Source organism: Neolamprologus brichardi, chromosome 18 (genome assembly GCF_056152115.1).
Source record: "Neolamprologus brichardi isolate AB-2024 chromosome 18, ASM5615211v1, whole genome shotgun sequence".
NCBI classification, from domain to species: domain Eukaryota; kingdom Metazoa; phylum Chordata; class Actinopteri; order Cichliformes; family Cichlidae; genus Neolamprologus; species Neolamprologus brichardi.
Window position 1 is genome coordinate 30424749 of NC_142121.1, and position 16622 is coordinate 30441370.

The 16622-nt window shown below is 40.6% G+C and overlaps 2 protein-coding genes across 2 annotated transcripts; both read right to left on the reverse strand.

The window, feature by feature from the left end:
• Positions 1–2336: 2336 nt before the first annotated feature.
• On the reverse strand, positions 2337–4217 carry LOC148097811 (uncharacterized). The gene has a single exon (XM_087832015.1). It carries the CDS (start codon positions 4136–4138, stop codon positions 2492–2494), a length of 1647 nt encoding a protein of 548 aa, XP_087688141.1. The 5' UTR covers positions 4139–4217; the 3' UTR covers positions 2337–2491.
• A 5600-nt stretch (positions 4218–9817) lies between these two features.
• Positions 9818–11822, reverse strand: LOC148097812 (uncharacterized). Its single transcript, XM_087832025.1, has one exon. The coding sequence runs from the start codon at positions 11762–11764 to the stop codon at positions 10130–10132; it is 1635 nt and encodes a 544-aa protein (XP_087688151.1). The 5' UTR covers positions 11765–11822; the 3' UTR covers positions 9818–10129.
• Positions 11823–16622: the final 4800 nt, after the last annotated feature.

Consider the following 16622-nt stretch of genomic DNA (forward strand, 5'->3'; position numbering starts at 1 on the left):
ACCGGGATCTGTTGCTACCATGTGGCTACCTACCTGTGGAGGAAAGCAGTGAGCATGTACAGAAGCCAGTGTCACGCAGGCCAAGAACCCGTGCAAATCCGGAGCTAGAGGAAGAGAACCCCTCAGACGAAGAAGATGATCTGCTTATTCCTGTTTGGTTGAGTCCCCCTGTCCACACAGTGAGTGAGAGTCCTGTAAATGTTCCTGATATTGACAACCCACCTGTTTTTGACGGCCAATCTGATTTTGGCAACATACCTGATATGCCTAACAGTACTACAGATAATACTGAGTACTTATCTACCAATGGAGTCACACTGACCGAACAAGTGGATGAAACAACCTTAACTGAAAATGACTCACCTGTTGATGACCCAGACGTCCAAGAAAGGCAACTTCCATTTCAGGAGGCTGGCACCAGAGGTGTGAATCCTGAGGAGAGAATGGAGGAGACACTCCCAGTGGATACAAGGGAAAACGCCGATACAAATGATTCTGTAAGGAGATCTGAGAGAAACCGTCGTCCGCCACGACGGCTTGACTATACGGAACTAGGCAATCCTCTGATCACTGCAGCAAAATCATTCTTGCAAGGACTGTCTTCAGCTTGGGAAGATGTCATCAGTGATGGTGAAGAGCCTGTTCCGCCCTCTTCCTTGACCCGTCAAATAATCATCATTTAACTGTCTACCATGCACAGGGACGTGCATGAGTTCAGGAGGGGAGGGTGTAGCCCAGATGGAAAAAACAACACATTTACACCAATAATAGAGAAGAAAGAGTATTTATTCTCTTTATTTTAACTGTCCACACCAACAAAGCGTCATATTTCCTATGACCATTGAATGCACCTCTCAGTTCACCCCACGTGAGGGCAACTAGCTCAGCAACCAATCAGAGCCTACCCAGGCCGCATTGACCCTGTCAGCCAGGAAGTGAGGTGAAGGGGCATGGAGTTCCTGGGTTTTTTCTCATCTCAGCAAGAGGAGTGGAGGCATCTGCTACTTAAATCGAGAAATCCACGGACAAAAGAAAGGGAAAAACTCAGAATTGAGAGGAAAGGAAGCCAGCATACTTACCTGCTGGAAATCCGGAGTCGAGTGGCTGGATGAAGGAGAGAAGCAACGTCGGTAAGAGAAGTGTTATTCCGAAGGAAAAAAAAGTTGTAGAGACTTACCGTCGTGATCACGCTAATGCTAGCTTGGTGTCTCACAGGCTAACCACTCACCTTTCATCCGGAGAGCTGCTGCAATTCCGACACCAGTGTGTGTTGGGCTTTTGTGAAACAGAGCAACGGTGAGCAACATGTTCTTAGCCGCTCTAAAGCTAATTTTTGGCAGTTCACTGTGAGTTTAAAGTAACCTAGAGGGTAATTTTTAGTGCATTTCTCTCTCACGAATAGGCCTATAGTGTGGAGAAATTAAGCACACTGCTTTAATACCTCTGAACTGAACTCACATGTATATTTTGTTGCTTATTTGCACATAGTTCTGAATTTGTTATGGTGTATTGTATTTTGAATGTCAATGGTTACTTACCATAAGTATTGTTTAATTAATGTTTACGTGAATAGAGAAATTTGAGCAACTTAGATGTTTAGTTCTCATATTTGATATACTTGAAAATTGAATGTTGTACAACAGAACTGTGAGATTTGATAAGATTTAAGATGTTAATGCAATGAATATGAGGTTGATGCAATATTTTGATTTTGTATTTTAACCTTAAACAATGCATCTGAAACAGACTGATTAGAATGTACATTTTATGACCTGGATTATAGGTCAGGTTTTTTGGAGAGGACAGAAAAGTCCAAGGACCAGGACGATATTCCGGTTGTGATAGATGGCGAGCCAACCACTTTGAGGACGATCTACCCCAAAAGAAGATACACACCACACACTCATACATTCCAATTACACTCACAAGGACCTTTGAAGTCTGCTATCGCCAGCTTAACTCTAAATTCTTAAAGGGCCCCAACGAGTACTTTTATTTTGTTTGAGTGTGCACACTATTTATTTTATTTTATTTTATTTTTTTTCTTTATCTGTACAAATTGGACAAATATCTGTTATACCTTGTAACAATACAAGAGTGGCTACTCAAAAGTTAACATTGTGTCCAGGTCATTATTGCTGCTCAATACTTTGGCTCCATACGAATTTGGTGTCTTCTGATTCTGGCCAGGGTCTTATTACGAGCCCAAGTAATTATTGCGCTGTAATTCACCTTTATACCTTAAAGTTGGTTACACAAGCACTCGGCGACAGTGGGGAGGAAAAACTTTCTTTTAAAGGAAAAACTTTCTTTTAAAAGAAAGAAACCTCCGGCAGAACCAGGCTCAGTGAGGGACGGCCATCTGCCTCGGCCGGTCGTGGGGTTTATAAAATGACTTGTTAGCCATTTTAAAGAGTTTGATGTCAACTAATACACTTAAACTGTCCAAATAATTTTAAATAAATATTTACAGTCAATCCTGACGGATTGCTTACAGAACATTGATTTTGTTTTGTCTGTGTGCGAACCCGTAGCTTGAACCCACAGAGGAAAAGAAGCTTGTGATGAAAGGTTCACTTTCCAATACAGTTATGGTATGCTCTCTGAAGACCTGAATAATGAGATCATAAACGTATTTGTGTTCCGATGACATTAATATCAGAATCATAGCTGGGTCTTTCCATTTCTCTATGAGAGACTTGTAGACCATGTCACTGAGGAATGTCACATATTCAGTGGGGATTTGAATTTTTTTGATTCGCGGCCAAACTTTACCGAACAGCCGTTTGGAGATGGCATCGGCTTTTTCAGGAGAGCAGGGTATCTCGGCATATTCAACGACATGCTTCACCAAGTCCTCAATACAGACTTCCACAGAAGACCTGTATTTTTGAACTACTTCAGCAGCGCTAAGGGCTGGATTCTCCATCAACTCGATCAAGTGCTTTTTAATTATATCGATCGTCAAGTTTTGCAATACTGGGTCCCTGTCATTCAGTAATACGATCAAGTGCTTGTCTTCACAGAATGCTTTGTTGCGGAGCTCTTGGTAAATGGCTTCATCGAGACCTTTTAATTTTTTTTTATTAATATGCAGGTCTTTGATGCGGTAATCAGACATCACCTTGTCAAAGAGTAGTTTGTGAAGTTTAACTGAAGGTTTGTGGTGGGAAGGTTTTGCAGCATGTGAGAGCACAGCATGAATAAGTGTGCTCACACGCTCTTTTTGGTCAGCATCATAAGAGCTGCTTCTAACACCAGATGGTGAGTTTTCCTCCGGTATTGGAAATATATTAGCTTTAAAGTCCTGTAAAAGTGTTTTGGCGATCTTCTTAGTTTCTGATGGCTGGTCTCCATCATCTTCAGTTTTTCCAAACCAAGCGAATAGCCTTCTAAGTAGGCTTCGCTTCTTTCGGAAGAGGTGATCTTTGAATACAGAAATGACCACTTCTTGAGCTAGTGGTAGCGCAATGATAACGAGATTAGGTGGAATATCCAAGACCTTTGTAATGTCTTTGAAAATTGCTTTTTCAAGACTTTTCACTCTATTTTGTTTGATGTTTAGAGTTTTTTCTTTAATTTGCGCCCACAGAGCCGGGAAGAGTTGCTGTTGAATTAAATCTGTTGGCGGCACCTTTGCCTTTCTTGAGGCGCGTGCAATTACAGCATTTATGAGCTCTTTAACGAGCAGCTGTTGGTCCAAAAGTTGAGCTTTGGAGTCCTTGGTGGGCTCAGCCACTGGTCCATTTTTTGGCCCCTCTGCTAATTCTGAATCTGATACCAGATCAGCTAACTGTGGATCCTCCCGATTCATGTGCTGGGTGTACGAATGGGGGCAGCACGCACAGTGCGTCGATTTCTCCTCGACTCCCTGTAAACTCGTCTCCCCCAAGTTGACACTCTCCCCTGGGTCGACATCACACTCAAAGTCATTAATCATTGGCATGACTTCAGACATGGTGATATGAAACAATTCAGATGTAAACATGCCAAGTACCTGCTTGGTGTGTTCATCTGAGCTCCCTTTTTTCAGTGCATGCCACTGTTCTTCTGTGATGTTCATAAAGAAGTGTCTAATTCTGGATTTTATATTTTCGCTAACTTCAGTCAAAGGATTCATCTCTGTATTTGTATTCATGTTTTCTGTTAACTGATACGCTCGGCTGTGAAACGATGCTTCTTACTAAACTGAAAGGGTAACTAACCCCTACTTAAGGATTTTTCTAACGCAACGTCACATAAGACATCAAAGGATCAAAGAGATTCTAGCGCTAAGCTCCGCCCACATCCGGGATGACGGCGGAACTTAGCTCTAGCGTTACCTAGCAACCGCTATACACACAACGACGATCCTCTGTTGTTGTGATTCAGTGAAAGTTGTGTGGATGTGAAACGTATAGCCTACTGGTGCACTGCTTTAACCCACACCAAATAGTTTTAAAATCCTCCGTTTAAAGTTAGAATGTGAAGCGACCCCCCACTGTGTTGTTATCGGATTTCCATGATGGCTGGTGAGCTATGCTAATTTAAATGGCACACAGCTATCAGAATGGTCACGTGTTCGTCTTATTAAAGAACATTACAGGTGATCACGCGCGGTGAGTTACAGCCAGCAAGGAGTCAGGCAGTTTTTGTGTGCATGTCTGTGCACGTGGACATTTTTATAGCTTTGTTTTGTCTTCACAGAGTCGTTTTATCATTCATCCAGTGCACCGCCCACCCTTTTTATTTATTTATTTATTCTTTAGCTTTTTTAAATGCTGATGGAAATAAAGCATTTGCCAGTTTCCCACAACTGCTTTTACTTTGAAAGCTGGGCCCGGAAGTATTATTTTATCCTGCAGTAATCCACAGGTCACATCGCTGCTTGGTGCCAGAATAATTATGCCGACGCACTAACCAAAAATGAAACTCAATGCTTTACAATCCCGTTGCCTCCATATATGAAAACAGCCCTTTAAGGTTAAATATTCAAATCTCAGACACGGATTCCCTGTCAGAATAAATATTTCAAGCTTTCAGTTAACCTGTCACCAAATTTACATTTTGAACATTTGATTTTCAGTATGATTGTTCAAATCTATAGATTTTGCATCTCTATCATAGATAGCTTGGCCAATAAAGGCCTGAAACTGTTCCCCAAGTGACTCCCAAAAAAAAAAAAACAGCACAGAGAAACCTGCAGCACCTTTGGCAGTAATCACACTGAACACTGGTGCACCACAGGGGTGTGTACTGAGCCCTCTCCTTTACTCACTCTACACCCATGACTGCACGGCCACTAACAACTCCAACATCATTGTGAAGTTTGCGGATGACACTACAGTGGTGGGTCTTATCACCAACGGTGATGAGACGGCTTACAGGGAGGAGGTCAGCGCCCTGACCCACTGGTGTCAAGACAACCATCTCACCCTCAATGTCGCAAAGACAAAGGAGTTGATAGTGGACTTCCGGAGGTGCAGAGAAGTACGCACCCCCATCACCATCAACGGCGCTGCTGTGGAGAGAGTGAGCAGCTTCCGCTTCCTTGGTGTACATCTGGCTGAGGATCTTACGTGGTCAGTACACATAAACAAAACAGTGAAGAAGGTGCAGCAGCGCCTCTTCTTTCTCAGGAGACTGAAAAGATTCGGCATGAGCCCCCGCATCCTCAGGACCTTCTATCGCTGTGCCATTCAGAGCATCCTCACCGGATGCATCACCACCTGGTACGGCAACAGCACCGCTTACAACCGCAAAGCTCTCCAGAGAGTAGTGCGGTGCTCTGAGCTGATAATTGGAGGTGAGCTTCCCTCCCTCCAAGACATCTACAGGAAGCGGTGCCTGAGGAAAGCGTCGAGGATCATCAAGGACTCCAGTCACCCCAGCCATCAAATGTTCAGACTACTTCCATCAGGAAGGAGGTTTTGCAGTATCCGGTCCCGTACCAGCAGACTGAGAGACAGCTTTTTCCATCAGGCCATCAGACTGCTGAACACTTCATAGACACCTCACCTCCACTACTGGAACTTCAACATTATGCACTACATACTGTACATTAATGCCACTGTTTTGCACAATATCCAACTACAAACCTCTGTATATTTTATTTTATTGTTTACTCTATTTAATTTGTAAAATATGTATACACACACACACACGTAGAAAAAATATTTAGTATACACATCCAGTAATGTATATACTATTATATATTGTACATATATTTATTAGTCTCAGATTTAGCCATTCTTATATTTTGCTTGTTTTACGTTATTGTATTTTTGCACAACTCTGTTGCTTGTGAAGCTCGCACACAAGAATTTCACTCACATGTACTGTACCAGTGTACCTGCACATGTGACGTGACAATAAAAGTGATTTGATTTGATAACTTGAAGCAATGGTGTTTCTGTATGATTTTATTGCTGTTTCATATCACTGTGGAGGAATTTCGTTCCACTCTTCTTTACAATGTTGCTTCAGTTTATTGAAGTTTGGGGGTATTTGTTTACGCACATCTCTCTTAAGGTCGCACCAACGGATTTCCATCAGGTTAAGGTCTGAACTTTGTCATTGCATTGAACTTCTGGAATACTCTTCCCCTGTCAGTGAGGGAAAGTGCAAGTCTCCTTATCTTTAAGAGTCACTTAGAAGGGTGGCTGAGGCACACGCAAACATGTGATCATGTTTAATTAATCATGCTTTATGTTGGACGTGAAAAAGAGTTAGTGTATTACAAAAAGGGAAACAACTATTAGTGTAATGGGTCAGTGCAATATCAGGACAGTCAGGGCATGTGTGGGGTTTGTGCAATATAACTGATGTGTTTCCGTTATTGTTATCTGTATTGTCCTCTGTTTTCCACTCTTCTTGTCATTGTTTGTTCTAATTTAATGTGATCACTGTTTTTGTCCTGTTATTGTTGTCTCTGTATGTTTTTACTAACTTGTGTGTAACACCAACCTGCCAGAGGGTCTGCAGATGGAAATTAGCCCAAGGCTATAATCTGTATTAAACTGATGAGAAGCTGTGTTCACCCTCTGCCAGGGTGGAAACCACTATGCACCTCTGTGATCCACCCGTCATAATGTCAGCACACTCACTAGACACACACAGAGACCTCATCAGAATCCTGTATACACAGCAAGTCTGTAAGCACGTGCTGTGTGCGTGTCTATGCATGAGCGTATGAATCCATACAGGGTTTTGTGGGTCTTCATGTGTGGACGAAGCTGGACTCCCAGTTTCTGGCAGCGCTCGATCATCCTCTGGGCATTCCTCTTCGCTTTGTCCACATCCACCACAAAAGCAGGAGTACACAGGGCTGAGAGAGGATCTCCCTCCATACTGGCAGCACTGGAGTGCACACACACACACACACACACAAACACACACACACACACACACACACACACACACACACACACACACACACACACACACACAAAGCACTTCAGATATTTCCCATGCAATTAAATTCTATTGCATGATTGACTCAACCAGCATATTTCAACAGTTATATTTATAAGTATCTGCTATACATGCATGAATCAGCAAGTAAACTTCATTACACTTGGGTGTAGTTTTGCAACGTCTGATTATGTAATGCAGCGCACTTTGAACTTTGACAACACTAACTTAAACTTAAACACTAACTTTACAAATGCACTGCAACTCATCAAATTGTATGTGATCCAATTCACTCTTTAAGCAGTTTTTTATTCCTCCTCTTTTTGGTACTATAAAGACCTTCCGATAATATTATCGTGCATCATAACGATAGATAGAATAAAATCATACTGCTTTCGAATCTGCATAATAGCGTTTGTGAAACAGTGAGGGAACCACCAGCACATTAACAAGCATCGGAAACAACAACAATAACAACAAAAAATGCAGACAAATGCAGCACAAACCACATTTTACCTTTTCAAAACAGCGAATCTGCTTTTTCTATGGAAGTTCCGATCACATTACTACGGTGTCCTCGAGGAGTCAAAAATAATGAAAAAAGTACAATCAGGGATAACCTTTTGCAAATCATAAAATAAATCATAGAAAAAACATCTAATATAGTAGCATAGTAGCATATAATACAGTAGCAGGAACAGAGCGGGAGGGAAATAGAGAGATAGCGAGCCAGGGACAACAACAAGAGACAACATCGTCACGTTGGAAAGGTATAGTCATCATCCACAACTATTTTCAGTTGTGGATGATAAAGGATTCAGAAAGTTTATCCATGCAGTGAATCCTATGTATGCGATTCCAAGAAGGAAAACACTCTCCCAAAAATCATCCCAGACCTATATGACAGAGAATGTGCATCTTCTTTTTGTTTTGCATATTTTCATTTATGTTTTATTGTGCTGTGGTTTGCAGTGTTTTGTGTTGTTTTACTTGAAATTTGTTTAAAAGGAAAAAGCAGAAAATTTAAAAAGTTAAAAGTTGAAATGTAAATAGTTTTTTTGTATTTTATAATTTATTAATTAGATTTTATGTGGAGTGAATAAACAAAAGTATACTTACGGTGGCCCCTAGAGACAAAGCACGTACAAACTCCAAAACTCAATGGAAATGCTCCAGGATCATAGTGGCTACACAAGCCAGGAAGTACTAACGACCAGATTTGGTGTGGTAGTAACAGGTAAATGGACTTTTGTTTTTTAATCATTTGAATATATATGAGTGTTTGTGTATAAATACACAAACAATACACATATGTTTCAATTGTGTAATTTAAGGTAGCTCTGTTTTGAAAGTTCAGTTAATGCAAGCAACGTGTTTTGGAGTCTAAGGTCTGTTGATGGCTGCATCAAAGCATTTTTTTGTTTTTGATGCAAGCTACCCAGAGTCATGCGCCCAGCTTGGGAATTCCTTCACACTGTCATCTATCCCAGGAACAGATGAATCCCAGGACATGAACCAAATATGATCAAATGAATGAGGGCTCATTTAGCTATGATGTAAGTGTAAAATGTTGCTCATAAAGGTGCATGAAATTATCTTAGAGGGAGATTCCCTCTTGCCACTTTTCCAAAGTGTTGATGTATGTGCGGAGGTAATCATCAATTCATCATTTTTTTAAAGTTGAGATTTTTTTTTAAATGTGAATTGCTCTAAGAACAGAGCAGGCATTACATACCATGTCTTCATCTGTGTTTACATGCATTTGCATGTGATGTAACCAAAAGACTGATTTGAAGTAATGGATATAATATAATGAATTATATACTTTTTTTAAAGTTGTATTTTACTTTCATTGATAGATTTTTATGAATTTGCTGTCTATGTTCAGGTATCATATGGCAATAAAAAGATTTTTTGAGAAAATCTGTTTTGAATCTAGTTTTTATAAATGTAATTTTATAATAAGAAGAAATCTTAACCCAAACATTAATGGTAATTTAACCCATGTGATGGGTTCTGACTTTCAACACAATTTTTGGTAACCTCAACTTTACAGATTGGTCAGTTTGGCAACATTTAGGAGATTATATACCAATATATGTGGATATATGTGGATTCTAAATATCACATTATAGTTTACATACAAATATCCTGTCATCCTGTATCAATGTGAGGTCAGAGGTCAAATTTACAAATGAATACCTTTTATCTGTGACCTACTCCTACAGAGGCTGTGTGTAATCAGAGTAAAACATCTGCCATATACAATAGTTGCTACTAAAATCTTTGATTGAATACAATGACACACACACGTGTTCAGTCTAGGCTGAAAATGTAGACATTTGTGTGACAATAAAAACAGGCAATATTCACAATATAATCTTTTTAGGATTTTATTAATTAAAAAAATCAATTTAGAGTGCCCAATAAGATAAGCTGTGTATTAGTTGACAAAAAACAAAACCCCAATAATCTTACAATTCCCTCTGAGCAAGCACTCGGCGACAGTGGGGAGGAAAAACTTTCTTTTAAAGGAAAAACTTTCTTTTAAAAGAAAGAAACCTCCGGCAGAACCAGGCTCAGTGAGGGACGGCCATCTGCCTCGGCCGGTCGTGGGGTTTATAAAATGACTTGTTAGCCAATTTAAAGAGTTTGATGTCAACTAATACACTTAAACTGTCCAAATAATTTTAAATAAATATTTACAGTCAATCCTGACGGATTGCTTACAGAACATTCATTTTGTTTTGTCTGTGTGCGAACCCGTAGCTCGACCCACAGAGGAAAAGAAGCTTGTGATGAAAGGTTGACTTTCCAATATAGTTACGGTATGCTCTCTGAAGACCTGAATAATGAGATCATAAACGTATCTGTGTTCCGATGACATTAATATCAGAATCATAGCTGGGTCTTTCCATTTCTCTATGAGAGACTTGTAGACCATGTCACTGAGGAATGTCACATATTCAGCGGGGATTTGAATTTTTTTGATTCGCAGCCAAACTTTACCGAACAGCCGTTTGGAGATGGCATCGGCTTTTTCAGGAGAGCAGGGTATCTCGGCATATTCAACGACATGCTTCACCAAGTCCTCAATACAGACTTCCACAGAAGACCTGTATTTTTTAACTTCTTCAGCAGCGCTAAGGGCTGGATTCTCCATCACCTCGATCAAGTGCTTCCTAATTATATTGATCGTCAAGTTTTGCAATACTGGGTCCCTGTCATTCAGTAATACGATCAAGTGCTTGTCTTCACAGAATGCTTTGTTGCGGAGCTCTTGGTAAATGGCCTCATCGAGACCTTTTAATTTTTTCTCATCAATATGCACCCCTTTGATGCGGTAATCAGCCATCATCATGTCAAAGAGTAGTTTGTGAAGTTTAACTGAAGGTTTGTGGAGGGAAGGTTTTGCAGCATGTGAGAGCACAGCATGAATAAGTGTGCTCACAAGCTCTTTTTGGTCAGCGTCATAAGAGCTGCCTCTAACACCAGATGGCAATTTTTCCCCCGGTATTGGAAATATATTAGCTTTAAAGTCCTGTAAAAGTGTTTTGGAGATCTTCTTAGTTTCTGATGGCTGGTCTCCATCATCTTCAGTTTTTCCAAACCAAGCGAATAGCCTTCTAAGTAGGCTTCGCTTCTTTCGGAAGAGGTGATCTTTGAATACAGAAATGACCACTTCTTGAGCTAGTGGTAGCGCAATGATAACGAAATTAGGTGGAATATCCAGGAGCTTTGTAATGTCTTTGAAAATTGCTTTTTCAAGACTTTTCACTCTATTTTGTTTGATGTTTAGAGTTTTTTCTTTAATTTGCGCCCACAGAGCCGGGAAGAGTTGCTGTTGAATTAAATCTGTTGGCGGCACCATTGCCTTTCTCGAGGCGCGTGCAATTACAGCATTTATGAGCTCTTTAACGAGCAGCTGTTGGTCCAACAGTTGAGCTTTGGCGTCCTTGGTGGGCTCAGCCACTGGTCCATTTTTTGGCCCCTCTGCTAATTCTGAATCTGATACCAGATCAGCTAACTGTGGATCCTCCCGATTCATGTGCTGGGTGTACGAATTAGGGCAGCACGCACAGTGCGTCGATTTCTCCTCGACTCCCTGTAAACTCGTCTCCCCCAAGTTGACACTCTCCCCTGGGTCGACATCACACTCAAAGTCATTAATCATTGGCATGACTTCAGACATGGTGATATGAAACAATTCAGATGTAAACATGCCAAGTACCTGCTTGGTGTGTTCATCTGAGCTCCCTTTTTTCAGTGCATGCCACTGTTCTTCTGTGATGTTCATAAAGAAGTGTCTAATTCTGGATTTTATATTTTCGCTAACTTCAGTCAAAGGATTCATCTCTGTATTTGTATTCATGTTTTCTGTTAACTGATACGCTCGGCTGTGAAACGATGCTTCTTACTAAACTGAAAGGGTAACTAACCCCTACTTAAGGATTTTTCTAACGCAACGTCACATAAGACATCAAAGGATCAAAGAGATTCTAGCGCTAAGCTCCGCCTACATCCGGGATGACGGCGGAACTTAGCTCTAGCGTTACCTAGCAACCGCTATACACACAACGACGATCCTCTGTTGTTGTGATTCAGTGAAAGTTGTGTGGATGTGAAACGTATAGCCTACTGGTGCACTGCTTTAACCCACACCAAATAGTTTTAAAATCCTTGGTTTAAAGTTAGAATGTGAAGTGACCCCCCACTGTGTTGTTATCGGTTTTCCATGATGGCTGGTGAGCTATGCTAATTTAAATGGCACACGGCTATCAGAATGGTCACGTGTTTGGCTTTTTTAAATGCTGATGGAAATAAAGCATTTGCCAGTTTCCCACAACTGCTTTTACTTTGAAAGCTGGGCCCGGAAGTATTATTTTATCCTGCAGTAATCCACAGGTCACATCGTTGCTTGGTGCCAGAATAATTATGCCGATGCACTAACCAAAAATGAAACTCAATGCTTTACAATCCCGTTGCCTCCACATATGAAAACAGCCCTTTAAGGTTAAATATTCAAATCTCAGACACGGATTCCCTGTCAGAATAAATATTTCAAGCTTTCGGTTAACCTGTCACCAAATTTACATTTTGAACATTTGATTTTCAGTATGATTGTTCAAATCTATAGATTTTGCATCTCTATCATAGATAGCTTGGCCAATAAAGGCCTGAAACTGTTCCCCAAGTGACTCCAGTCACCCCAGCCATCAACTGTTCAGACTACTTCCATCAGGAAGGAGGTTTTGCAGTATCCGGTCCCGTACCAGCAGACTGAGAGACAGCTTTTTCCATCAGGCCATCAGACTGCTGAACACTTCATAGACACCTCACCTCCACTACTGGAACTTCAACATTATGCACTACATACTGTACATTAATGCCACTGTTTTGCACAATATCCAACTACAAACCTCTGTATATTTTATTTTATTGTTTACTCTATTTAATTTGTAAAATATGTATACACACACACACACACACGTAGAAAAAATATTTAGTATACACATCCAGTAATGTATATACTATTATATATTGTACATATATTTATTAGTCTCAGATTTAGCCATTCTTATATTTTGCTTGTTTTACGTTATTGTATTTTTGCACAACTCTGTTGCTTGTGAAGCTCGCACACAAGAATTTCACTCACATGTACTGTACCAGTGTACCTGCACATGTTACGTGACAATAAAAGTGATTTGATTTGATAACTTGAAGCAATGGTGTTCTGTATGATTTTATTGCTGTTTCATATCACTGTGGAGGAATTTCGTTCCACTCTTCTTTACAATGTTGCTTCAGTTTATTGAAGTTTGGGGGTATTTGTTTACGCACATCTCTCTTAAGGTCGCACCAACGGATTTCCATCAGGTTAAGGTCTGAACTTTGTCATTGCATTGAACTTCTGGAATACTCTTCCCCTGTCAGTGAGGGAAAGTGCAAGTCTCCTTATCTTTAAGAGTCACTTAGAAGGGTGGCTGAGGCACACGCAAACATGTGATCATGTTTAATTAATCATGCTTTATGTTGGACGTGAAAAAGAGTTAGTGTATTACAAAAAGGGAAACAACTATTAGTGTAATGGGTCAGTGCAATATCAGGACAGTCAGAGCATGTGTGGGGTTTGTGCAATATAACTGATGTGTTTCCGTTGTTGTTATCTGTATTGTCCTCTGTTTTCCACTCTTCTTGTCATTGTTTGTTCTAATTTAATGTGATCACTGTTTTTGTCCTGTTATTGTTGTCTCTGTATGTTTTTACTAACTTGTGTGTAACACCAACCTGCCAGAGGGTCTGCAGATGGAAATTAGCCCAAGGCTATAATCTGTATTAAACTGATGAGAAGCTGTGTTCACCCCAAAAAGCTCCCAGAAATTTGGGCAAATGTCTGCTGTGAAATTTTTAGCCAAACCAAATTGCAGGTCAGTTTCAAGCTGAAAAATATGCAAGTAGTCCAAACCGTTGCTGAGATGCAGAAATGTTTTCACATACACAAAATTCAACGATTGTGCCTCCAAACAAATTACACTTACAAATGCTTGTACCACAAACGATGAAAACAGTAACTGCAAAGTTGAGACTGAAAAGTGTTACAGTTAAAGTGATAATGTGACAGCTAGCCATTCAGCTGACTCATTGGTGACTGTAATAAATGCAGGTTTCATTATAGAAGAATATCGAGGAGAAGACAGATGGCAGGGAGTCAGAAACGGGGGATGAAAGTGCAAGATGTTGAGGACAACTTATGAGGTGGCACGCTCAGCACACTAGACATTTCTCAGGAGGGTTGAGGACCCTGTTGTGTGAGCGAGGCTTGGGTCTCAGACGGGGCTGCTGGTTCTTCAGGAATGTGTCATCAGGAAATGAGGAAGGCATGGGCTCAGGCTCTGAGGGTGCCAAGACAGCAGCGGCAGTGGCAGCGGTTGGCTCTTCCTTGGCTGGTGCATTGGCTGGTGGTGTTGTTTGTCTTTCGCCACAGGCTGGCTGGCTTTGGCTTTGTGAACTTGAGGAACTGAAACAAACACGCTGACATGTGATGTCAAATTGGATACAGCCATCGTGACCTCATCCCCTGGTTATTGCACTCTGTGTTGTGTGTAGTGTGACGGACACCACCATGTTGATTTTTTGGACACAGAGGTGATCATAATTAGGTGGACCAACCAGCAAAATATTTGGGCCTGCAGGCACTGCACCTGCCCAAAGTCAAGTCCAAGCCTACAAAAGATACAAAGTCCAAGCCTAAATGGAGGGACGCAGTTACTTGTAACTCTCACAACCCCGAATTCCAACATTGGTTTTGATTAAATGTAATCTTTTTTTAAATTAAACTACATATGCTGTATGCATTTTGTTCATTTCTAAGTTGCATCAGCCAAAATACTGTCTTTAGTTAATAACATTTGAAATGATGAAGGCACTTGAAAAGTAACACAAAATTAGCTGTCTTTTCAGAAAAATACAAAAAACTTTTTGTGAGGGCACAAAACCCTGTTTACTCTTTCCCTCCACACTACAGTACAGCTTACTTACTAGACCATTGCTATTGCCTAAGTTAAAGGCATTCATGAATATCTGGATAACATAAGGAACTTCCATTGGACAGAGACCTTCCATGTTTTTTGAAAAGTACTCACGAAGCTGCAAATATCGGTTAAAAATCATTTTTATCCAAACCATGTTTCTGACACAAGTCATCAAAACTACACAAATCCAACCCCTTGATAATTAAACATATGGAGATAAGACCTTATGTCTTATAATGGTGTCTTAAAACCAGGATCATAGGCAGCCCACCTTAATAATTTTATCTCTTTTTGCAGTTGTAATCATTGAGCATTTTAACCCACTGACTTACTGCTTTGGCTGTGTATTTCTCTGGCTGTGTATTTCTCTGGCTGTGTATTTTAGGGATTTCCCCCTCTTTTCTAATCAGCCAAGTACTGATTGTAATGTGTGCTCATTGAGGATAATTCTATTGTCTTCTATTGGAATGACACCACTGCACTTAGCTGGCCTGCTAAAAAGTAGTCCTTTATGGGAGGGTTGCAACAGGATTGGCTTCTGATGTAAAAACTTTGAAAGCCCTTTGTAACTATAAGAAACAGCCCAAACTACATTATTGGTAAAAAGGCATTACACTGTTATTGTGACAGCCATTCTACTGTTACAGTTGCTAACCAACTGCAAATATGAAAAACAAAAGAAATGGAAGAAATAATTAAGCTACTCCTGAAAACTCTAGGATATGGATGTAAATGTTGCTGGTGTGGTCCATACATTTTTTATTTTTTAAATCCACATGGAGTGCTAGAGAAGCTGACCCTGTCTTTTAATGTCTCACCTGCTCTGGGTGAATGGGGGAAAAAATACAACCCGTTGTTAGTTACTAGAGATGGGATTTCCGGCTCTTTTTAGAGATCTGGCTCTTTCGGCTCAGCTCACTAAAAAGAGCCGGCTCTTTCGGCTCCGAACCGGTTCTTCAGGTTGTTTTGTTGCTTTAATTATTTAATCATTAACAATAATATAAAATTATGCAGAAAAGGAATTACTAATGTAAAAAAAAGTGGTTTTATTTATATATGTTTATATATAGCCCCTACAGACAAAGCACGTACAAACTCCAAAACACATTTCTAGCGTTTACTGAACTTCCAAAACAGAGCTACCCAGATCACTTGAATTACACAATTGAAAGCATGTGTGTATTGTTTGTGTATTTATAGACAAGCACTCATATTTATTCAAATAATTAAAAAAAAAAGTTCATTTACCTGTTACAACCACACACCAAATCCGGTTGTTGCAGCACGGTGGCACGGTGGTTAGCACTGTTGCCGCACAGCAAGAAGGTCCTGAGTTCAATTCCACCATCAGGCCGGGGTCTTTCTGTGTGGAGTTTGCATGTTCTCCCTGTGTTTGCGTGGGTTCCCTCCGGGTACTCCGGCTTCCTCCCACCGTCCAAAGACATGCATCTTGTGGGGATAGGTTAATTGGATAATCCAAATTGCCACTAGGTGTGAATATGTGAGTGCAAATGGTTGTCTGTCCCTGTGTGTTGGCCCTGCGAAAGACTGGTGACCTGTCCAGGATGTACCCCGCCTCTCGCCCTATGACAGCTGGGATAGGCTCCAGCGCCCCCCGCGACCCTGAAAAGGATAAGCGGAAGCGAATGGAGGGATGGATGAAGTTTGTACGTGCTTCTGAGTTTTTACGTGTTT